The sequence below is a fragment of the Onychomys torridus genome, chromosome 5 (genome assembly GCF_903995425.1).
Source record: "Onychomys torridus chromosome 5, mOncTor1.1, whole genome shotgun sequence".
Taxonomy (NCBI): Eukaryota; Metazoa; Chordata; class Mammalia; order Rodentia; family Cricetidae; genus Onychomys; species Onychomys torridus.
In genome coordinates, this window is record NC_050447.1 from 94,186,338 (window position 1) to 94,212,399 (window position 26,062).

The window sequence follows — 26,062 nt, forward strand, 5'->3', positions numbered from 1 at the left end:
TAGGATTGTGTCATGCTTGTGTGGCATGCAGAGAATTAGGCATCTTTCTCATGGGTTCCTGGGGAACAGCCTTCTGAGATGGTTATAAATCTACATAAATAAGCTGTAGTTGATTTCAGATTTGCAGCTGTTCTATTGTTTCATTTGGAAGTCACCCTGTAATCCCATTGTTGGCCCTACCGTTGAAGTAACATTCTAAACAAGAGATACTTTACCAGGAATCTCTTATAGCAGTTGTCTGAAACCTGGAGCCTGGCCTGTGTTTAAGTGTAGGGCTGTGTACTAGATGCTAGTCAACCTAAGTTCCCATATGCAATAGATACAATGAAGAGTTCATGAAGTTTCCAACAAGCATCAGGTGGGGTCCTTTTAAAAATGTTAATCCTTGCATGCTACTCTGGCTTCAAAATTGAGTCACACGTTTGACTTGTGCCCCTAAAGAGCAGAGCCACCCTGTGATGGAATCATAGTCTGATTTTCCACAGAAACGGGAGATAGAATGTCTCCTTAATTGAATATGCATCTAATTATGAACCCATACCTGATTATGAGTCTTCTAAGGAAGCTTGTGATTTTTAAGTTTCCAATCCCACTGGACTACCACACATACACACACAAAAGATGAAGGTGTTTGTTTTTGAAATGTTCTTCAAGAAGAGCTTTGCCAATTATAAACTGTAAGTATAATATCTACTTGATTTACATAGTGACCTATAGTTATCATTTTGCTGTATATATGAGAAAATGAAAGCTGTGTTATAAAACTTTCATTTTGGGAATTAGGTTAATTATTTTTCTGCTGTTAATATTCATGCTTTCTAGTTCCCCCAGTCAGTAAATTTTCAGATCAGCTGAATGTCTCCCATATCTATTGTTCTATGTTTCCTGTACACCTGCATAAATTGCTCCCATGTGCCCCTAGACTCTGTATTACTGCAATATTTAAAACCATAAAAAACTTCTGAATAGCTTGTCTGTGTATTTGATACTTAGAAGTACAAGTGAAAAACAAGGATGCATGATAAATTCCCAAGGAGGTTGTTTGGGAAGTTTGGTGTGTTCTTCTGAGGTATCCTTCTGCATCAAGGCATGGAACAGAATTTATTTCATTTACTTATTAGTTACAGAGGCGAGGTCCATGGCTACAACATGTGTATGGCAGTCAGAGGATAACGTAAAATTTGGTTTTTTTGCCTTCTATGTTGCTAAGCTTTGAACTTCAGGGTATTTGGCCTATAAACTTCCAGGTAATTCTCCCATCCCACCCTCCAATCTCAACATAGGAGTGCTGGGATTCTGGATGCATGCCACTGTGTCCACGTAGAATCCAGGGGTCAAACTTGGGTTGGCAGGCTTGCTGGATTTGTACTGTTACCCACTGAACCACTTTAATTCCGTTAAGCATTTATGAAGCATTCACTCTTGGAAAAGTTGAACATTTGAAAAGTACTGACTAGGGTAGTGATATGGACATGCAGCGCACACCAAGCTCATGAAACATGCCAGGCACATTCTGCTGAGACTTTCATGGACCTCACTGTACAGCCTTTGTTGTTGCTCAAGAAAGTAAGTCCTGTGATACCTGTGTTTTGCAGAATAGAATTAAACAGCCTAAGTGACTTGCTCGAGGTTGTATGACTAGAAGACAGAAATCATATTTTATTTATTTATTTTTACTTTAAAAATGTTTAAGATTATAATATAATTACAATATTTCTCCCTTCCATTCCTCCCTCCACACCTTCCCATATACCCCTCCTTAGTCTTTTTCAAGTGTGTGGCCTCTTTTACAATCATTATTGCAGACACACACACACACACACACACACACACACACACACACACCATATATATATATATATATATATATATATATATATATATATATATCCTGCTCAATCTGTACAATGTGACTTGTGTGTTCATTTTCAGGCCTGACCATTTGGTATTGGTTAAGCAGTTGGAGTTCTCTTCCCTGGAGAAGACTATTTCCCCCACTCTCAGTATTCCTTGGTTGCTGTAGTTCTTCATGAAAATTTGAGAGCTTTTCCCCATCTATTTTGGCACTTCCATTGGTATTGTGCTTGTTCAGCTCACATTTGGGGAGTCATATTGGTGGAACTTTGTGTGTGCAGCTCCTGACCTGACTAGAAGGCACAATCTCACTGCAAACTCCCTAATCTCTTGGCTCTTGTAATCTCTTGTCCCCCTCCTCCCTCCATAAGCAATGTTCCCTGAGCCTTGGGTGTGGGATTGTTTCATAGATTTATCCATTGGGAAGGGTCTCCATGACTCTGCATTTTGATTGGTTGTTGTTTACTGTAGAGGTTTCCATCTGTTGAAAAGTTTCCTTATTGAGGGTGAAGGGTACTTTTATCTGTGGGTACAAAAACAAATGTCCAGATTGTTTTGGGGGAGGATGCTGGTTTACCACTGGACTGAAACTGGACCTGAATGTTTCCCCTATGAGGACTAGCACTCATGGTTCCCAAAGGCACTGTGCAAACTTCCAAAGCAGGGAGGTAGCTGACAGTCCTAGCCAGCTATGAAACCTGTAGACCAGAGCTCACATTTTAAAGCCAGGCAATGTGATCAAAGCACCTCATCACAATGCTGTACAAATTACATCAAGTAAACTCTGTGGAATTATGAGCTTTTGAGAAAAACAAGTAATCGATTTTGGCATCTTAAGTTATAATTGAGGACTGTATGAGAACACAAGGAATGCCCTCAGCTAGTATTTTCTTCATTGATCAACCACTGACTCTTCCTGGATGGTCTCATCCTTTATTGCCATCACCCATTTCTTCACAACCTGTAGTACAGAACTGGTAGAGAGCTACAGCTCAGCACTCAGGCACACATAGGGCTTAAATAGCCCAGGCTACCTCAAGTCAAACAATGAATTTCTGAGAACCAGATAGACGGTATTTGGGGCAAGTTTTCTACCTTCTCTGCCCATTCTCCCATTTCTAAAAGGGAAAAACTCCATTTCTAAAACTCTAACTCTCCATGGCAGACTCATGGAGTTGTTGGGAAATAGCAGAGCTGTGGCATTTGGGGCAGTTCCTGTACTAAAGGAAGGACCCAGCAATGTCAGACTTTGTAATTACATTCCCATATTAATGGTACCCATTGAGGACATTGTTCAGTCAAGAACTGGTTTGTTTTCCTCAAATCCATGTGTTGAGTGCAAGCCCTCAGAACCTAGGAATGTGTCTGCATTTTTGGGTTAAAATCTTTATAATTATAGATTACATTAAATGAGGGCATGTGGGTGAGTCCTATCCCGATATGGCCAGAGCTATTATGAGAAGAGGCAGAGGGTGCAAGAGTACATGTACACTGTAAGAATGCCCTGAGGGTGGCTCATTCTAAGCCAAAGAGAAACAAAACTTGGAATAGCTTCAGCTCCCTGCATCCAGATCTGGCAACCTGTGCTGAACTACATTTCTGTAGGTTGGGGCCCCATGCTATGATTTTTTTTAGTAGAAACCCTGGGAAGATAGCTTACAATTCAGACTGTAAGTGGCAGCTTCAGGAGCATTTTAGACATTCTGTTGTGACGGGAGTAATGACAGACAAGGTACATTCTTCCCCCTCATTAATGCATTTCCTTACCTTGACACAGCAGTTGTTCTTATCCAGCTTTCAAGTCTGTTCAGTTTAGTCATGAAAGAATATGGTAGGTAGAGCTGTTTCCCACATGAACAGTAAAGGACACAGAACAAGATGTGAAGAGAGCTATTGTTAGGGTGAGGGTCCTGTTCAGTTTCCTCCCAAATTCATATCTCTTCTCTAATTATTACTGTTACCTGTATAAGCATGTGTGAATGCATATATGTATACCAACACTGAATCGTTTTAACATTGCTCATGTATATGTGTACAGGGATGAGCACTTGGGATATGACAACCTATGTGGGAGTATGTCCCTGAAGGAAACTGATTCTCCCTCTCTCAACAGCCATGGCCACATGTAGGGCATATATTTTTTTAAAATTTAGTTTTGTTTTATGTGCATGGATGTTTTGCCTGTATGAATGTCTGTGTATCACTTGTGTGCCTGGTCCCTTCAGAGTCCAGAAGAGGGGGTCAGATCTCTTGGAACTGCACTTACAGAAAGTTGTGAACTGCCATGTGGGTGCTGGGAATTGAACCTGGGTCCTCTGGAAGAGCAGCTAGTACTCTTAACCACTGAGCCATCTCTACACCCTCTAGACTATAGTTCTTTATGATGGCTTGTTGCCATATAATGCTCAACGTGATGTGAGAGCAATGTGTAGGAGATGCAGCACCTCTTTTTACCTTCGAAATACTGTCTTATAATTTAGCAGCACTCAAACTTGTCCTAGCTCCCTTTGGATGCTTGTATTCAGTAGCCTAGAGTATTTGATCACACATGAATTCATATATCATTACTCGTTAACTTCCTAACAGTCACGGTACTGATTAAGGCCTCATTAAGTCTCAATTCCTTGATAATGTAATTCCATTTAAATCTAAAAAAGGATAAGCACTTATTAACATTGCTTTTATGATTGAGTTAACTTTCCTGAACTCTTAAAATCTTAGCCAATTCTAATTGTGATGTATGACTTTTAACCAAGAGAGAAATGTCAGCAAAGGGCAAGAATAATAAGGTTAATGATGAGAATTCATGTAGGCCTATCCTCATGGATGAGATGGTAGGGTTTAATTTTCTGAAATCACATTGTGAAGTTCTGTCTTCTCAGGTTCAAGTTTCATGTATTTGTTATTACTGTGGGCTTCATACAAAGGCCTTTTTCTAAGTGTCAGTTCACAGCTTCTTAATTAGAGAGGTGGCTTAATGGAAACTATTTTCTATATGTGCAATATAAATATATGTAATATATTATATATGTACATATATGTTATATATACATATATTACTATGAATGACATTTTATTTAGTCATTTCTTCACAACTGAAATTCTGGGAATTCAAAATTAACACACTTGCTAATGAGCTTCTTGTACATGCCACAAACTGTTTCAACCTTGCGCTCCACAGTGTTTTAGGCATTCTGTCTTTTTTTCCATGAGCCTTTCAAGGCAGCTGCCCTCTAGTTTCACTTGGATACTCCCACCCACAATTTTGCTTGCATGAACCAAGTCCTCAAGGATGGCATCAAGCACTGCAGTCCAGGGGATGCTTCAGGGGGCTTTGGTTTCCTTTCTGCATGGCTTTCTTGAGCTGGCTTAGGCAGAATCCTCCTCTGTACAATGAAGGCTACATGCTTCCCAATTAACATTTTCCCCCAGATCACACACTAGCTATACTTGAACTTTCTGGAATGATTTCTGCCTAAGAATTGGTACAAACATTATGATAACTTTTCCAACCACCACCAACTTCATTTTCCTCAGCCAAGGTAAGGTTGATTTCTCACAGATGCAATTTGAGATCTGAGTTCATCTTTATCTTACACAGGGCCTGAGAGATACCCAACTCATGCTCATCCAGCTTCTTGGTCTTGGACTTCACAATCTTGGTGTTCCAGTGGAACATAGTCTTGTTCTTATGGAGTATCTGCTTAGAAAGAGGTGTTTTTGTAGCAAAAGTTACCTGAAAAGGTAAATCAGTTATTACACTTGCCACATTTACTGAGACAATTCAACAGTTAGTATTTTTAAATAGATATTAAACCCCTGTCACCTTAAGGTAATTTTCAGATCTGCATACCCTTATTAATAACATCTGTTGGGCTAGTTTTCTAAGGTCAGTAAGGGATAAATGATTCACATCCCCTGACCAGGGTATCATGCACAAGGTGGTATGTAAAAATAGTTCCTAAAATGATCTAGGACTAACTGGCACCCTAAGGAACTATTAATTCTTTGCATTTTTGTTCGTAATCTTATCAATTAATACCTAAAACATGACTTCTTTTTATGAAAAGAAATAACTGAAATAAAAATCAGCTAGTAAAATTGTTCTTTATTGACTCTTGCTTGGGATATAAGTATTTACTATGGTTAATCCTTCATGTATTTTTACTTCTTCAGTGTTACTTTACAAATGCTATGTATCATACCTTAATGGAGACCTGGTTCTGAAGTCAAAGACCTAGAAGTCTGACAAAGGTCATGGACACTCCTATCATCCTCTCACTTCATAGAAAGCCTGCCTGTCACTACCAGAGTATAGAAGGACATTTAATTCAGTGGCATTTTTCCTTGCTTGTTAGGTACTTCCTGGACGGTGGCAGCTGTCCAAGGTTCTGAAGACTCTTGCGAATGGAGTTGTTTTGAAGCCTTGGTTGTCTGGGTACCACTCACTCCACACAAGGCTGCACTCCCTGACAGATAGGCAAATAATTAATGAACTTTTGTTACTCTGGGCCAACATGGTGAAAAGCAACTTGAAACACATTGAATTAAGCACGAAATGTGACTTCCTTGTACTAACAAAGGTATTTGAAATAGTCATTACTGATGTGTTTGGTGCAGTGTTTCTCTGTTAATTTGATTTCTCACTTAAATCTGACCCTTAGGGGGTGTGTTGATGAGACCTGTGCACAGGAGAAAGGATTGGGCATAGATTCTCAGACCTGTGCAGAGTTCTTTTAATCCATATGTACTTCATGTGTGCCTGCTAATTATTGAAACCCCCATGATGAAATCTTTGCATGTTGTCTAGGAGATTTTCTATTTTCTGAGAAATAGGCAACTTGAGAGGGTGCCTTCTTCTTCCCTGTGCTGGAAGAGTATGAAACTCCATAGGGAGAATGAGTGAGAAAACTTAAATATGGAAGAAAAAGGGGTATAACTCCCATAGACTGTGTGTGGGAACGTGCAATCTGGGGAGGTGCAGCTGAGCTTGAGAAATATCAGGCAGTTCTTAACAAACTAAAAATGATTCAATTGAAAGCAACAACAACAACAAAATTTCTGACCAATATTGGAGCTATGTTGCAATACAAATATGTTTGGCAGAACAAGGAACTTTGTAGGTGGCAAATCTTTCTTGAGTCTTGTCCAAAGAAGAGCATTCCCAAGAATTCAGATGACTTAATTTTAATATATTCCTTTGCTCCACTGTTGCCATGAGCCCTAAAGAGACTGTGAGAAAAAAAAAAAAACCTTAATAACATTTGGTGGAGAATTACACAAAAAAAAAGTTGAGAAAAGTATAGGCATGTAGTACCACAGACGTGGGGATTTAAATGTAGTTTCTACATACAGAGAATAAATACAAAATTCATAGTTGAGTTATTGAAATGGTAGTCCTCAGAGGAATTTAGAATGGCTTCAGATTCTGAGCGGTGGGATAAAAGTTTTTCAACGTAAATCAAAGAGAACTTGTGTTGAGATCTGGGCTCTGTGCAGAAGTGGTGGGGGCATTGGAGAAAGTGAGGGAATCATTAGAAATGAATGGAGAAAACAAACACCAGAAACAGGGTCATTGGAAACAAACCAAGGGAAAGCATTTTCCAGAAGAGCAGCATGTGAGTGCTGCAAAGGTGTCACTGTGTTAAAGGAAAACAGTAGCAGACAAGGGGAGTGGACAAGGACAGCTACCAGCTGGACTGTTACAGAACAGGATCACAGGAGAGGGGCTATGACTCTATGCTTTTCCATTTAGAAGCCGCTAACAGCCAAGTCTTAAAAACATTAAATAATTCTGCTAGACCACACACCTACAGGTATCTTGACATATATTAGAGATGAATATAAAATGAGGATGGATACATATGGATGAGAATCTATTAATTATAATTATCTATGGTTCACCTACAGTAACAATGTAGGGAAATTTCAACATGCAGAAGAACCTACCCCATAGCATGTGGTAGATGAAGAATTTTTCTGCAAAACCTTTTATCCAGCAGAATTTTAGATGGAGCTCCATGTGGTTGTTATTGAAAGATTTACATGACCTTATGGGGAAAATTAAACATGTTAATAATGGATAAAGAAGAAAGTAATTTAAATTAACCACGGTTTTCTGCTTAAATTAAACTCATCTATTTAAGCTAGTGTTGTACATCCTGAACTTTTCCTCACTGTTACATTAAAAAAGAATCTCTTCTGAGAATCTCATTTCATTAAAAAATAACACTATTGTTTACTGTTGGCAAGATGAATCCAGTGTATGGAGAGGAGCATGAATAATTTATTTTTTTTCTTGTTTTGAAAGAACAGGCAATGGCTTAATTGTGGACTCATCTGACACACTCTTTTTCATGAGTGTTTGGGAGATGAATGCTCTTTCCTGCTACTCTTTTGCTATTTCCAGAGACTCTGAACAATCCTGGTGACTCATGGCCACCATTTTTACAGTGGGCTCTGCATGCTGTTTGCATGAGATGCTGAGAGTAAAGCATTTTCTTAATGTGAAGTGAGGCTTCCCTCATTCCTGTGATCCTGGGCTGTTCCAAAGTAGAACCACGAACAGCAGAGCTAGCATCTGAAAGCCTGAGATGTCTGTGAGGTTCTGGCCTAAAGTTGTGTGTGCCATTCTTCCATATGTGCCCTAGAGAAGCCACTGATGCAGCCCAGATTCTCCACTTACCTGGTTTGAGAAGTGTGACATTGAGGAAACCAAATCATCCTAAACTGTACCTTTTAGAACTTTCAGCTTCACACTGCTTTGGCTTCAAATCAGTCCAGGAAAATCAAATGTCTCAATTCAGATTTGATTCCCTCTAAATCTCCTAATCTCTGATGTGAAACCTGATTTCTCTCTCAGCACATCCCATCTCTTTCCATTGTTCAAGTTTCTATTATCTTCTAACCATCCGCTTTGTCCTTAACATTTCCAGTTTGTTTTCTTTTCTGAATGTTACTGCAAATTCCAATAATGCTTATCCACTCAGAAACTCCATTGGATCTTTTGTTGTATTTTTGCCTTCACTACTGGTCAGCATTCTCAGTGTTCACCGACTCATTTAATTGGGCCGTTTGGCCTACATTCCACTGAGGTCACACTATCTCCATGGCTTTCTACAGAAATGGTTCTTACTTTTGGAAATGCAAAAAAAATGAGCTGTATTATATGTTTCTGTCACCCTGGGACCCAGGACAAACAGGCAGCCTCCATCTGGAACACTGTGGGACATAAGGCAAAGGAAAGACAGGTCAAGGCTGTATGATGACTTCCAGTTTAGTAGTGCATGGCACTTCCTCTCACATTCCATGGCCCAAGAGAAATCCTATAGCCAATTCTGATGTTATTAAAGCTGGAAGTACTGCTCTTATTAAAAGAATTATGATAAATTAGCAATAATAAAATATCCCAAATCTATCATCAGCACTTAACTTTTCACAGGACACTAGACTAACTTACAACAGCCAGCTACTATTCTGAACAGAAGTGATAAAAGTTATATTGATATTCCCAGGGGTCAAAATTAAAAGAAGCAGAGAGTGTATAGTAGTCTTCTACTGATGATTCTTAAGTACATAGGGGTCTGTCTGCTGGGCCCTATTTTTTACTCTTAGCAAAATCATTTTTATCTTTTTTTTTAACTCTGAATAATACCTGTATAAATATTGAGAATAATGGGCATATCATCTTGTTCAGAGTGTGCTTACATATATTTTTTTTTTTCAGTAACAAGTTCTGGCAATGATAACTGAATCTTTTCACTTCTTCATATTTGCATGCAAAATATAGACAAGATGTTTAGCATCTCTGTACTTGTGTGTTTTTCAGGCAGAAGGTACCAGACTTCAGCGAGAACTCCGAGGATATTTAGCAGCAATCAAAGGTAATGTGTATGTGTGTTGTTTACTGACTGTTTCTAAGCACAGGTTGTTCTTGGAATTTGTAAGAGATGGGAGTGAGTGTTAATGAGAGCACTACTTGGCTTTCTGGCAAGCAGCATACTTGAACACAGGTGTTTCATTCCACCCACTTCCAATTTCCATTGAAATGATAATCAGAATATACAAGGACAAATATACATCTGCCCTTCTGCTGCAAACTAAAAATAAGTGCCACCCACATGCCAGGGGTTTCTAGGAAGACTTGTTAGACAGAGTGAATGGGAGACTTCACTGAAGCAGAGGTGCAGCAGGCTTCCCTTCGGGGGAGTGAAGTCCCAAGGTACAATACTCATAGACTCACTTAAGCCCTCTCACTATAAGGAACAAGGAGTTGCAGGAGAAGGGGGATGGGTAACCAAGGAACACATGCCTGTGACTTGCAAAAAAAAAGAAAAGAAAAGAAAAGAAAAGAAAAGAAAAGAAAAACCCAACTGTTTACAAAGTCTTGCGGGTATACAATATAGGGAACAGAGAGGCTTTTGCATTGGTTTTTGACCTTGGTCATGAAATCTGGGAGGCTAGTGGGAGAGGGATGGTGAGGTGTGTGCAGCCAGGCTGCTATCCATTCATCACCAGGCCTTTTTCTCGGAGTCAGAGCCAAGAGTACCCACAGATTTGATACTCCATAAAGCAGGACCTCAGGATGAGTGGAGAGCAGATGAAGGATTTTACAAGTAGTCTTGGGAAAACTTTCCATACACTGAGAAAAACATGGAAGGCCCAGTTTCACTTCATTACTTCCAAATTCAGATAAAGATTTAAACATGCATGTGTAAAAGTTTTAGTATTAGACTAAACTTTACCATTTTGGGTGAACAGTGTTTTTATAAGATACCCAAAAGATATAAACCAAGAACAAGAGATTTTACCATGTAAACATGTGTTTAAAATTATCCTAATTTTGACAATTTATTCAATGCATTTGAACTAAGATATAAAGCACTTAGTAAACTAAATGGAGAATAGTTTATGTTTGAAAATGAACAAAATGTTAGAAGAGAAAATTAGCTAGAGAAGAATTAAACAGGGGAAGCTGAGGCAGGAAGATCATAAGTTCAAAGCTACCCTGAGCAACTTAGTGAAACTGTGTCAAAATAAACATGTAAAGGAAGTTAAGGGCAGGTGACATAGTTTGATGGTGGAACCCTCACTTTCCTAGTTAAGGCAAAACCCTAGGTTCAGTCCCCAGCACTGCCAAACCAAAAAGAAACAAAGAACTTCTGAGGGATGTGACATGAAAAATGCTTGTCCTCTGGACTCACCAAGGAATGGTTAAGAGAATAACACAGAAGATGCCATCCCTGAACCTCTGGATAGTCAAGGACACAAGATGTTTTTCAGTTAAGATTGCTTTCCTGGGAAGCAATTTGGCAGAGGCTTTTAAATGAGTGTTCTTTGAGTTTTTCCACATATACCTTTTGACACGGCATTTCACTTCTACAAAAGTATTCTCACAATTTAGAGTGAGTGTGTAAAACTGATTATAAAGCTATTGATAAATAATGAAGTACTGAGAATGTTAATCATGAAGAGCTAATTATAATGATAATGATCAATAACATTTATTTTTACATTGAAATGTGTGTAAGCTTTGTACTTGTCAGGCACACACTTTTGATCTTCATGAAAACTTTGTGAGGCAGATACTTCTACTGTTTGTATTTTTAGAAGATTTTCTTCATCTGTTATTTTTAATTATGTGTTTGCCTGCATATCTGTGTGGGGGTGTGTGCATGCATGTGGGTGCTCTAGGAGGCCAGAGGCATCACAGGCTTTTGGAACTAGAGTTACATACCCATGGTTGTAAGCCAACCAAAGTGGGTGCTGGGTCCAGGGAACCAAGCTTAGGACCTCTGCACAGCAGTATGTGTTCTTAGCTATCAAGCCATCTACCCAGTCCTGTGTGTATTTTGTCAATGACATAAATGAAACACTTGAGTTTAACTAGTCTCAGAACCATGCTTTGTAGACAACCTACACGGTACCCTGTTTGGTTTTATGGTCTCTAAACCTTTGGTTTTATCTGCTTTCTGACAGGGCTGTTGAACTCCATGACTAATGCTAAGCATCAGTTTCACTGATTTTTTAGCTCATCTATGCAAAACTTACACTTGTGTGTGTGTGTGTGTGTGTGTGTGTGTGTGTGTGTGTGTGTTTGTGTGTGTGTATAAATCAGAGAAAACCTTGGTGGAGTTGGTTCTCTCCTTCCACCATGTGGGTTCCAGGGATCAACCTAAGGCCATTAGGTTGGTGGCCAGAGTCTTTCCCCGATGACTCATGTCTCTGGCCCTTGTACTCATTTCTTCAAGAGCACTTTCTGTGTGCTGTGCTCTGTGCTGTGCACCTTAGGCATCTTACTTGTTTATAGTCTTCCAAACAGATATTTGATAAGTGCCACTAACTCTATTTTACATTGTCCAACATGTAAGGTCAAGTGTTTAGTCCTGTAGATTCATAAAGCTCATCAAAAAGTGCTTCGAAATTAACTTCAAGTACTGTTTGCAACAATTCCATCAGAAAATATAAATTTCTCTAGATATTTATTATCATGGTCAACTTAAGATATGAACACAGAAAGTCATGTTATTCCAAGATTGGATCTTTTCTCTATGTGAACTAACATTTTTGTGTGGATGTATCTGTTGAATGAATCAGTGGTTCTCAAGCTCCCTAATGCTGCAACCTTTTAAAACAGTTCCTTATGTCGTGGTGACTCCCAACCATAAAACTTTTTTCATCACTACTTTATAGCTGTAATTTTGCTACTATTATGAATTTTAATGTAAATATCTGTGTTTCTGATGTTCTTAGGTGACCCTCATGAAAGAATCTTTTGACCCCATAGGGGTCATAAACCATATATATGTTGAGAGCCACTGTTCTATATAGTTCTGTGTAGTTGGTCTCTTTTACCTCATTAGTATAGAGAATGCTGTAGGAAAGACTGGCATAATTCTTTTCTTTAATATGACCTAGGAAGGAAGGCCTCTTGATGAGGCATTAGTTCCAGTGAGACACTGGCTGGTGCAGGAAAGCAGCACCTGCCTGCTGCTTCTGGTGACCACATCTCTCTGAAGGAGAAGGGATAAGAGGAGCTTGCTCCTCCTTGGTTTCTGCTGATTGGTTGGTATTAGCTAGTTATATTACACAAAGAGTGTTCTGAGTTGAAATTACTTTGGCCAAAGAAGGTTAGGATAAATGTTTATGCAAATGCCTAGTGAGCTTCTCAGAGTGCTTCTTGGAGCTACCTATGGGTAAAAATCAGTGAAACTGATGCTCAAGAGTTTAGTCCTGTAGATTCGTAAAGTTCATCAAAAAGTGTTCTGCAGAGCTGCTGTGGGGTAAGTAGTATACCCCAGACAGCTTTTCTTTTCAGTGTCATGAAGAATAAGTCATGTTCCCTGGAATACATTTTGGTTTGGGAAACACACTTATGCACAAGGAGTAGACATGCATTAATTCGGTCATAATTGGCTTTGTGAAGACATTTCACTAGAGGCCAATGTCTGTTTTCATAGAATGTATTGGATAATTGATAGTACTGCAATGCACATGAGATCTTAGCAGCAACACAAAGGAATGAGATCAGCCCAGGGAATCCTGGGAGCTGCAGCAATTTTAGGAGAAGCATTGAGCCACTGGCTGTCTTCACAGGCACTGTCTCGAAACTAGAGCCCTGACTCTGACTTATATAATCTTTCTGCCTCTCTCCTGTGATGTTCACCAAACCTTAGGCATAGAAGTTGTGTTGTAGATATGCCAATTGGAGTTCGTTTCACTGTAGCTATTTATTCTCTGCATTTTGGCCATCTGTAGAGCTCTGGCTACTGTCTGAAATTAGCTTCTTCGATGAACTGTTTGGGAGGCACACAAGCTGTGGGACCTGGACCTGTCCTTAGTGCATGAGCTGGCTGTTTGGAACCTTGGGCTTACACAGGGACACTTTGCTCAGCCTGGAAGCCTCAGGACTGGACCTGCCTGTACTGAATCCACCAGGTTGAATTGAATCCCCAGGGGAGTCTTGGCCCTGGAGGAGATGGGAATGGAGGGGAGGGGCTGGGAGAAAGGTGGGGGCAGGTGCGGGAGGGGGAGGACAGGGGAACTCATGGCTGATGTGTAAAATTAAAACACAAATATAATAAATTTAAAAAGGAGGGGGGGAAGCTACACTTCATCGTGGTTTTAAGGCTACGTCTTTAGAATATAGTTAGAAACTATACTGATTTAGAAAATGGGCAATAGTAGGTAATCTATCCTCTAGAGTCCATTACTCCTCCAACCAGCAGTAGTTTGCTAGGTTTACAGTACCAAGCATGAATTCCCTCCAGTTGAACAGCCTTGAGTCCAACTAGATAGCAGTTGGTAACCCCTCAGATGAAAGTGCTACTATCATACCCTTGGGACAGTCTTCTCAGGCTTATCATTGCTGTGGTTGTAGGCTTTCCCTTTGGGGAGACTATTGGTTTCTTTTCTGCCTTGACATGGCATTTCTAATACTACAAGAGCTAATCCTCAGGGAGGAGGCTTCCAGGTTAGTTCCAGCTCTATTTCTCCAAGTCTCATGTCTGATATGTGTAGTGTATCTTCAGAAATAGGATTTTACCTTCAAGTTCCGGGAGGCAACCAAGGATAATGGCAGCAGCCTACATTGTTTTGAGAGTCTTGAATACCCCTGACCAACAATAAGAAGGGAGGTTTCTTTGCCTGGAATTAAGGTTTCTATTAGGTGATCTGTGGTTCTTTCAGAGAGCACTGTCACCCCACATAGTGTGACTCCATTGACCATATTTTACAGGCTTGTTTGAGTGGCTGGCTGTATTATTTTTAACTAAAATATATACCCTGAGGCTATGCAAGCGAAGAGTGAAGAGTAATTACTGAGTGCAATCTCTACCGCTAGTCTTTTTTTTTTTTTTTTAGACAGTGTTCATCTGTGTACTTTTGGTGCCTGTCCTGGATCTCACTGTGTAGACCAGGATGTCCTCGAACTCACAGAGATCCACCTGTCCACCTGGCTCTACCTCCTGAGTGCTGAGATTAAAGGCATGAGCTCTACCTCTAGTCTTAGAGGATAAAAACAAGGTCATGAAGCTGTCATCAAATGGAAATCTATCTTATTAAATACCTTGGAGAAGGCCCAAAATTTTGAATTAGAGGCTCCTATATAATAGGAACTGAATATTTTCCCTATATGTGGTGGTCTGCAGTTGCTAGAAAAACTTGTCCATTACTAATCTTATAAAATATCATGTATTAGATATTAACTGCCAGTAGTAGCTTCCAGCATGAACTCTGCTCTGAGGTTAACAAATTACATGTAAAGAAACTAGATTTTTGCTGTTTGTTCTTTTTCTTGTATCATATTCTGCCATCAGAGTGAGTTCTTTGGTTTAGTTTCGTTTCATGCTATTGGGTCATTTATTTTATTTTTTATTTTTTGGTTTTTTGAGACAGGGTTTCTCTGTGTAGCTTTGTGCCTTTCCTGGAACTCACTCTGTAGACCAGGCTGGCCTTGAACTCACAGAGATCCACCTGGCTCTGCCTCCTGAGTGCTGGGATTAAAGGTGTGCACCAACAAATAGAAACTGAATGGTTCATCTGGAGTCGGAGAAGTTCAAGATCAAATTTCCACCTCTGGAAAGTTTCTCTGCCACACCACACCACTGCAGAAGCATTCCCTGGGCAAGGGAGAGAGAAATGACAAGCTCATCCTTTACAAGTCCCCACCCTCTTGATAATGAGCCTACTTGTATCAACCCATTCTTGAGCACAGAACCTCCTGACAATACCTGCTTAAAGTCCACACCTCCCAACACTGCTGTACTGGGCACTAAATTTCTAAAACATAAACTTTGGGAGATGAATTCAAATGGAAAAACCCTCAGCTGTTAAAATCCCTGAAAGTCTTTGTGCCCCTCAAAAGGAAGGCTCGCCCTTGTTTACTAGGGTCTCAGTCCATTATTGAGGAATATTTGTTTAACTATGCAAAGATGTGTGGCATGTGTTTAATTATATAAAGATGTGTTGCTGTTTTACCTTGTCTAAGGCCCTTGATTGATCTAATAAAAAGTTGAATGGCCAATATCGAGGGAGGAAGTGTACAGAACTCCTGGGCAGGGAGAGTAAGTAAGAGAAGGGATTTAGGCTCCAGAAAGAAGAAAGAAAAGGAGAGGACAGGGAGATGCCAGGGGCCAGCCAGTCAGACACAGAGGAAGCAGGAAGTAGGACATACAGAACGAAAGAAAGGTAAAAGGCTCAAGGTAAAATGTAGATGAATAGAAACAGGCCAAATAAGTTAAAAGAGCTAGCGGGACAAGTCTAAACTAAGGCTGTGCATTCATAATTAATAATGTCTCTGTGTTGTCTTTATTTGGGAAGCTGGTTGTGGACCAAAGAAAATTGCAACTACAGTCATCCTGCTTCCTATGGAGTCAACTTCTTGGAACCCATTTCTATGTTAAAATGGTATCTTCCAAATTCCCTGTGTATGCTCACACTAATGGACAGTCACTTTGGTCTAATAGAAACATTACTGTAACATTGTACTTTTAGAATAGAGGAGTAAAACTTTATAAAACTTTGTTTTGCTTGAGGTCAGTTTCATTTTATACCACAAAGGTCATTTGGCTGGCAGTGCCATCCCCAGCTGATCCAGAACCTGTTTCCATAGCTATTTATAAATTTCTTCAGATGCAGACAAAGACTTAAAGAAAATCCCAGAAGCCTTTGTTATTTGGATTATAGAAGTACAACAACCAGTAATCAGTGTTTGTCATGAAATGGAGGAGCATGTTTCCTGTGCAAGTTTGCATGTATGTTGTCACCTCAGTGGTGACTTTATCATGGCTGAATATGTCTTCACTTGCTTGAATGTAGGGGCAGGCACAGGTTCGGATGTCACCTCTGCCTTGTCTGTGCTTGTATGACTGTGGTTCACCTGCTTCCACGGAGGATTCAGTCCTCACTGACTCTCCCTGCCCTCAGTCCAGCATGTTCATGCAAGTCTCTTCAGCCACATGGGCTTCGCACCCCATTGTCAAGGAGATCTTCAGCTACGCTCAGTAGTGCGCTCTTCTTTACAGGCTTTCTCACCTCATATGGCTTGAGGCACACCCAACCTCAAGGGTATGAGGACCATTACCTATGGATAATTGTCAGGGACATAGAGAAAACATAGGCTTACATGTCAAATTGTGTGCTGGCTTTCACACACTTTTCTGGGATACACACTGTCATCTCAGACTTCTTCTATTTTGTCCTTTTATACTTCTTGGTGAACCCAGAACTGATTACCATCTATCTAGCAATCATGTGGCTATTTTCAATTTACAAATGGTTTCAATTTTTGCTTCACTACATTAAGTTTTCCCTGCTTTCCTTTGTTAACCCCTTAGTGACAAAAGCTTAGACACCAACTTGGCCAGGTGGGGGTCTTCCAGCAATTGTTTGCCTATTATTCTGGTCATTCATGAGCTACCTCCACATGGACCCAGCATTTGCACCGTATCCTCCGTGCTTTGCTGGGTCTGGCCCTGTCAGGAGGAAGTAAGGGGGTGCAAAGCTCTGGAGATGCTCTATACCCTCACTGCTCATAGACACTCCACATTGTTACTATTATCAATAAGTGCATGTTTGTAACCTACTGATATGTAAAGAAAATTTAAACCTAAAGGCTCATGAAGTCAAAGCTTTCTGAAAGGTTTTATTCAAAACTATATTCATAATTTTGAGAGCTATTGAGAAAACACATTTTTACTTGTCTTTTTTAAACCTAAGTACCACTTGAATTGTAGCCACTTTCAAGAATTTTACTTTTTAAATCAAGTAACCACTTTCAACTGATACATCTTAAAGTCCTATTGTGCTGTTTCTGCTTGCTTTGAAGGTAATTTTTATACAGTGACTCAGGCTTAATTTTGCTTTTAGAATTTTGTAGCTTTGTCTATTATTTCAGTGTTCTAGATAGTTGTTGTTAGATTCCATTTAATAAGTGACTACAGCACGTTGTTGTTGCAGTTCTTAGAACAGGACAGTGTTGACTCCTTCTGAGACCCAGTGTTTTGCTACCGTGGTATAAGTAACTGAAAATGTGTCCTGTGAGAAAGACTATGAGAATCAGAGACTCTCAAGCAGAGGAAGTGTGCCTTCACCATTGTCTCTGTGTCAGTTATCAAAGCAGGGGAGAAGAGAGCGGGGCCTTCCCCATTCCGTGTAACAGGAACTGTTTCTCTCCAACGCCAGGCATGCAGGAGGCCTCAATGAAGCTCACTGAGTCACTTCATGAAGTCTACGAGCCAGATTGGTATGGACGGGAAGATGTGAAGATGGTTGGTGAGGTAAGAGCTGGGTGGCAGCTCACGGGAGTCCTAGAGTGGTTTCCAGAAGGCTTCCTGCTCATCCCACCTCCCTTTCCCACTTCAGGGCATTAATCACAAAGCAAGATACTCAGAAAGCAGCCTGGAGTTCTACTGCCTAAGTCATCTCCCACTTGTAGTGTGAGGGGAAGTTGATTCCAAAAACATTTCCAAGACCTTTGAGAAGGTTTGGGTTAAAGATTGCTTTTCTTCAAATTAACAATAGCTCTTTTCTGTTACACAACATAGGCTGTAACAGATATTTTTTGGGGGGTAACCTTTTCATAGGTGTGGTTTTTATACAGTAATTCACCCTTTCATTCCTGTCTCCCTTTTAACCAACCCTCTTGGAATGCAGAAGTGAAAGCCCAGACGACAGCCCATCCTCCATAGCCAGTTAGTCCCATTCACTAAGATCAACTGAACATCATGGCATTTTGGGACTTAGAAATACCCTCATACCTGAAGACTAGAGCTCTGGGTTACCTGGCCTGCAGGAAGTGAGCAAATGGGTGTCACTACTCTGTGGAAAGTGGAACAGACAGCCAGAATGGTTGTGGGACCTCAGGTAGTTCCTTTATCTTCATGGGATTCATTTCCATGTGCAAGATGGGAATAATAATTATACTAACTGAAAACACATTGGAAGTCTTTGTGTTCAGGAACCCTAGTCAGTGTTCAGAGCCTGTTGTGGTCACTGATGTTGTGGTCACTGATGTTGTGGTCACTGATGTTGTGGTCACTGAAGACAGACTACTGTCTTCCCCACAAGTTCTCTATTGAAACAAAAAGCAATTGCTTGTCTTATCGTCACTTCCGGTGAGTCAATACAGCTCCTCCAGGGACAGGAGATCTGAGTTAGATGACACAGCCAAAGCCCAGGGGACAATTAATTCTATGAGCTGCGCATCTTTACAGCCTTGGGAAAGGGGTTCACAGAGAGGCTCCGACTACTGCCTGACAGGGCTGACACCATAATGTTGGCCTTTGTGATCTCATTAGAACTGAAACAAGAGTGCATCTATCCATGAGAAACACTGTTGTTAGATAAACCCCATCTTCTAAAATCTTTCAGGATGTGAATTTGGCAAAACTGTTCCCACACACCATTTTCTAATGCAATTATAAAGTGTTTTTTATCATCTTACATTTTTCAGTATAAAAACACCATATTTCAACAGCATGTTGTTAAATGCTTATCTCACTTTGTACATTTCTGACTAATAATATATTCTCAAAACTCATCATGAACAGGGAAAATTCAAAGAATAATGGAAAAGTGAATTCTTATCCTTCAAATAGTACATGATTCCATTTTGTCTGTGGCAATGCTAGTATTGACACTGATTCTTTAATGAAATGGCTGCAATACTACAGGGGTCCCTGTGGATTCCAGGATATTTGGACCCTCAGTTCCAAGTGCAAACATCATCCTTTGGATAACAGAGCAATTGATCATTACATGTTCATAGCATCTACTCACCACCAATGGTGAGCCCTTTTCATTCAGTGGATTTACATTACTTTATTTGCACAAGATTCTTCAGTCAGGCATTATAATAACTAGGATTAGTTTTTGATGTGCTATAAAAGGAAACAAAATGCAAATCAAGCTTCATTTGTTTGTTTTGGAAATGATCTCATGTAGCCGAAACTGGATTCAAACTTAGTGTATAGCTGAGGCTAGCCTTGATCTTCTGACCTCTATTTCCCAAGTTCAGGGATTATAGATATAAAGCATTATATCCAACTTTAAATTTGTTTTTCAACAAGAATCAAGAATTACCACTCATTGATGGTGAGGGAAATGTACCTTCCTCCCCTACCTCTGCCACCTGTGGTGGACCCGCACCCTTACCAGTTGCAGCACTCAGGAAAGAGGCCCTGTGCCTTGCCTGGGCAACACAGAAAAGCTGGCCCTGATGGTCCAGGTGTGTGAGAGCCAACCCTGAGGGTGTGAAAGCAGAACTAGCCCTGTCCTTTGCGTATTGTTGCAAGGGGTGAACAGCCAGGACAACGCTGGTGGTGAGGGCAGGGGAGAGCTGGTGGACTGACCAACCATGCAACTACCCAGGCTCAGAACCAGGGTTATGAGTTGTTCCACCCCAACATCCATTCCTTCTGTGATCTGAGGTTGCATATGAAGGGGTCAGTCTGGTTCTGTAGACGCAAAGCTGCAGGATCTCCATGACACAGGGCAAGAACAGGATATCCAAGAGGCGTCCCAGTGAGGGCCTGGCATTGATAGTGTAGCAGACACTAGAAATATTGAACCAGACCAGTGACACTTTGCAATGAACACTTGGAAGTAAAGATGTATGGACAAAAGGGTTTATTGCATGGCTCACTGTGTCACACTGCAGCTTCCATGATGAAATTTGTCTTTCTTTCTTTTTCTTTCTTTCTTTCTTTCTTTCTTTCTTTCTTTCTTTCTTTCTTTCTTTCTTTCTTTTTTCTCTTAAATTTTATTATATTGGGGGGGGGTTTGCAAGGACAGAGGGCAGATACAAAGGGACAAGAAAATGAATGGGATTGAGATGCATGATGTGAAAGACGCAAAGAATAAATAAAAAGAAAGTTTAAAGAGAAAAGATTTACTACTCACATAAATTTAGAAGTGATAACCCAGACATGGCATGTTAGGTTGACAAATACCAGACATCTTTTTTCTTTTTCTTTTTCTTTTTTTTCCAATCTGCTGGAAACCTCATAACTGGTAAAAGTATCCCAATAATGCAGATTTTTTCGTTCGTTGTTTGTTTCTGTCTTGGCTGGCTCTAGTTTGATTGATGGTGCAGACAAATTCACTGTCTCACAGGAGTTCTTCTCAATCTTTTAGCTCCACTGTCCGTCCACTGGGACCTGGGGACCTGTTAAAGTATCCCCACTCTTTAGTAACTCAGAATCAGATATGGATTTTAAACAAGCCATGCATGCTCTTAGCTTGTGTTGTTAACTACAATAGACTGCCTTAACATTGGCATCCTAATTAGCTCATACGGCATCTTCTCATATCTCAGGAAGTATTGCTTCTCAAGTTTTATGGTTTTAGATATTTTAGAAGTTTAGTGAAATGTGTCTGAGATTACTGAGTCACAGTCTATTTTTCTTTTAGAAATGTGATGTTTTGTGGGAAGATTTCCATCAAAAACTAGTGGATGGGTCCTTGCTGACACTGGACACCTACCTGGGCCAATTTCCTGACATAAAGGTATTTCACTCTCTGTGTGTGAAGGAAATAATTGAATGGTCTCATGTAGTTCTTGAAACCAGGGCAACAGAGGAGAATTAAAGGTTCTCAAACTGAAAAGAAAGACATTTGTAACTTTTCATTTAGTCAAGCATAGGTTTTTATTCTATTCCTATTATCATGAAATAAAATCCAGCTACAGAAATCAAAGTGTCTCTCTTAGTGAACGCTTCAATGTTTCTTTCTTTGCTAAAGTCTTTTCAAGCCTGTAGATCCTTTAGATCAGAAGCCAAACGTACAAAAAAATCCAATGATATTCACACTTTGTGGGGTGATTTTCATTAGAATAAATGGTCACGGCAAATGGAGAAACCTAACTAACTGTAAATGTGAAGAGAAACCTGATACCTCACTATTTACTGTTAATTTTACATGTGGTGACAGTGTATCTGGGCATTTTTTCCTGTATTTTAGGTGTATTTGCCTTTTTGGTGTATTTGCCTTAGGATGCGCAACAGGGATGCAGCATTAGCCCTTTTGCTTCTGTGTTCAAGATGGAGTCAGGGCACGTTGACTTTCTAGTAGTGTGAGGAGGCTATGAACCAGTACCTGTGGACCTCTGGAGCATTTCCTTGCACAAATCCACTGTGATCCAACCTTCTCTATAGTTGTGAACAAATATCAGGAAACTTCCTGTAAGAAATGCACTGGTCGTGTCTGCACAGTGAAATGAAGCAGCTTCACTAAAATAGAATGCAGGTCGAGAACTAGTTTTTCTGCTTCCATCAGGTATGAATAAGAACTGGCCAAAAAGGAAAGAACAGTTGTGGCTTCCTGGAGTACTGGGCAAGAACTTAATTGGATCTCTCCAATCATATTCTTCTGGGTGGCTTTGTGTCAACTAAACAAATCTGAATGATAGATTCCCAATGTTAACATAATAACCAGTTATTGCTTCCCTATGTTTTCATTTGCTTTGGGTTTCGGTGCTGGTATCTGCACATTTGACAGACTAGTCACCTGTCAGCAGACATTGGAGTCTAGAAGGCAGCTACTGGAATTTACTGGTTCTTATGTTTCAGAATAAGGGATTTGATGAGGGACACAGAATGTTTATTGAGAAATATAGCACCTCCAGGCAAGGCAGTGACCAGAGATCTGGGAAAGGTTAGAAGCTCAGTGGTATTGCTTTCAGGCATGCAGGGAAGTATACTCTGCACACTAATATGCCTGCTCTATTTCATGTTATCCTTGGTTCTGGAGAGTCTCTTATCCCCAGTCTGTCTTTGATTTCTGATGTGCTCATGTCGATGGTCTCCTCTTGGCCAGACCCTCATAGTCATCCTGGTCAGATTTTGAGAAACCTGTCAGTCTTTCTGTAGTACAGCCCACTTACTGTTCTTTAAAAAAAAAAATTATAAAAACCCTTGCAAATAAATAAAAATACTACATACCCCAATTAGCCAGACCCAAAGTCTATGCAACTTCATGTACTTATGTACAAAAATTGGCATTTGAATTGGAAGCTGTGAAATTCCACATTAAATTTCACATTTTCAATACTGAATACATTTTATGCACATATCTGGTAAGTATTTTGAATCCCCAGTAATAGGATTGTCCACTGATGCAATAAGCCAAATCAAGCTGAATTAATAAGACCAGACCACTCACTCCTGGATGATCTCCCAGGAAGGAAGGAAAAGAAATCCCATGGCAGGTTATGGACTGGAGCTTAAATACCCTGTAGGCCTTGTCTTGAGCAGCTCTGGGGGAGGAGCCATCAATTGATGGGCTTTCTGAAAGGGGTAGGGTTTGGAGAGGGAGAAGGGGGGCTGAGGTGAGCTTCCAATGGAACAATATCCACCACCCAATCCATCTGCTCTTTGAAATCTCCAATTATCTAAAGAGAGTTGGGTCCCATCAGTGCTGAGACCAAAGCCAGTTCCATAGGCAGTCTCTGTGAAAGTGGGACCATTGCACACTTGTTGAACATTTTCCTTCTGAAGGAGGAGTCTGTACTTTTAAGAAGCTTTGTTTGCATTGAACTCAGGGAAACAGCAATGGTGACCAATTCTGTTCAAGATTCAAATGTCATCCAAGATCAACCTGGCTCCTCAGTGTATTGAGTAGTTAGTATCCCAATACTTTTTCAAGACAAGGCCAGTCTAGGAATACTATGCAAAAGTCCATTGTCACATAGAAGCTCTGAGAATTTGTACTCAGGTAAGAGCTGGGGGTGAAGGCATGGCAGCCACACACCCTGGGCTGTGCTTGGCAGTGGAGCTACTTCAAGTGGTCACACACTTGTTGAGTGTCTTTCAACCAAGGCTTTTCTTTGCACTTGCTGCATAGGTAATAGCCTTTCAACTAATTTATGTTTTCCAGCAAAGAATTGATCTGTAGTTTGAATCAGTATATCCAGGGAAGAAACAGAAACCAGGTTTTATTCCTTCATCTTCTGATATTACCTATATTGCTTGATAGTTTAATCTCCATAAAATCAGGATCTAAAAGTTAGAACAGGATAAATAAAACAGTATTCTCCTACCTGGAAACTTAAATCAGCTTGCAGCTTCTTTGGTTCTGTTGTGTTATCGTAGTGTGACTTCACTAAGTGAGGCTGGGGTTCACTATGTAAGTAGACAACTGAAAGGCACCTGAATTTCAGAGGAAAAAATCGAGTTCAATATTACCCAGAGGCAGTTATTTTATTGCCCATGTTTCCTAAAAGTATATAATTATGAAGCAAACATACACAGAATTACAGGGTTGAAACAAAATCAAAATCAATTATACTGGCTGCTCATTTCCTTATTTGGAATCAACATGATATAACACCCAGTGGAACTGTTACCGAAGGAGCCTCTTTCTTGAGGCTCATCATTGAATTCACACCCAAGTGTGGTCCTTCAGTTGCAGCACATCTAGGGGTTTGGGAATAGCAAGATTAAGAGCTTCTTCGTACTATGCTGAAGGCAAATGCATGTTAAGGTTTTCATGTGTCATGTAAAGAGGCTGAATCAGTCTCTTCTCCCTTTAGCCTTAATTCTCAAGATACATGGACACAATTATCAGCCAAGGCAGAGGATTGGAAAACTGTGTAGCATGACAAATAACCAAGGGAATAGCATGGATGTCTCAGGACAGAAACAGTTTGGAGTGGGGACAATAGCTATATTTTTTTTTCCTGCATGTGAAAACGGATTTAAACTTTACATATAATCAATGAGTGCAACTTAGAATTAGGAGCAGACTCCCTAAGGTCATAAAATGAGGGTTGATGAATATGTAATGAAGGAGTTATTGATGGAAAGGAGCACTATGAGTAAGATTAACGAAGTGGAAAGGTTCCAAAGCACAGAACAAAACTGACTTCCTCGACTCCCATTGAAATCAACAGACCCTATGCATTGAAAACCTCAGGTAAATTCCCAAACATTTACTGGAGCCTATCACAGAGAACTGTGAAGTGCCATTCATGAGGATGGTGTTTGACATTTGAGCTGTGACTGGCAGGGCACTCTGTGTTACGGTTCCCATTGTGTAGCGCTAGCCTCTAAAATCAACATTATAATAAAAACCCACATGTCACCAAGCCAGGCAGGCTTACAGCTGCGAACAATTATTATAAAATGTAGTTTAGATTCTAAGTTGGCAGTCATGCATGAGCGACTAAGTATACATTGACTTCACTGCACAAAAATGAATTCCAAATTGGGGTTGTTAGAGAATTTTTAAAAGTGTAACAAATTATTTTCTAAATTACAGAAATTCAGGGCAGTGAGGAATTTTGAGAAATTTTAATTAAATTTATTACCGCTTAACATTTATTACTATTAAATTGACTTATTTAATTAAGTTTACTATTGGGTACCTAATTAGAATTGTGTTGTGTGAAAAAGTCAATCTGAGGTAACTCTGTTCTTATGAAGCTTTCTTTAATTAATTACTTTATTTATTGCTTCAAACTCCCAAAATGTCATACAGGAAAGGAAATAAGACTGAGTTGTTGTTCCAGCACAAAACTGTATGTGTCAAGTGAGTGATAGGTCTTAAAATATTCACTTCCATTCTAGTAAGCTACCCTCTGTGAGAGCCTTGTCAGTTACACAGGGCAATGTCTCACAAGATTCACTTCACTTATTTTTGAACAAAACCAAATTACCAGTGGACTCTTCCACCTCATTCCAAAGCATGGTAGTAACTGCATTTCTGCTCTTTTCAAAGACCAATCTTCAATAGCTCAACATTTGCTATTTGGAAGATATTAAAGATGTCCCTGGGGCAGAGGCACATCTGTATGGAGGAGCTCTGGGGATGCAGAATGATATATAAGCTTCTGCTCCTAAGAAGGAAACAGTCAGGTGCTTGTTAAAAGATGGTGAGCTTTGTCACCTTTCTGGCCCAAGAGGTCCATTGGTCCTGTTGAAGGGATTCACACTACCATGCCTGGGCTAGCTCAGTGACTATCTTAAAGCTACTCTAGATGTGTCTTGAAGCATTTCATTGCCATTTGGAAGTAGTAAAATCAGAAAAATATCGTTGGAATGAAAATTAAGATCCGAAGCTGCTCAGTTTGAATGACCTTCTGAACCTACCTGTCACCAGTGTGGCCAGGCTGTGAAGAAGTTGTGCTGAGTGGCAGGAATAATTAGTGGAGTCTATGGAGACATTTTAAGAGGCATTAACAGAGTCCTGGGAACAGGGCAGGGTTGACAGG

The 26,062-nt window shown here is 40.1% G+C and overlaps 1 protein-coding gene and 1 pseudogene across 2 annotated transcripts in view; one reads left to right on the plus strand and one right to left on the minus strand.

Annotated features, from left to right (window-relative positions):
- Amph (amphiphysin) overlaps positions 1-26,062 on the plus strand; it is a 194,274-nt gene that overhangs the window by 103,135 nt on the left and 65,077 nt on the right. For both annotated transcript variants that reach the window (XM_036186752.1, XM_036186753.1), the window contains exons 3-5: positions 9,683-9,737; positions 18,037-18,131; positions 21,265-21,360. In XM_036186752.1, the coding sequence (XP_036042645.1) occupies positions 9,683-9,737; positions 18,037-18,131; positions 21,265-21,360 (246 nt within the window). The remainder of the gene's footprint in view (positions 1-9,682; positions 9,738-18,036; positions 18,132-21,264; positions 21,361-26,062) is intronic.
- LOC118583425 lies at positions 4,944-5,533 on the minus strand (annotated as a pseudogene).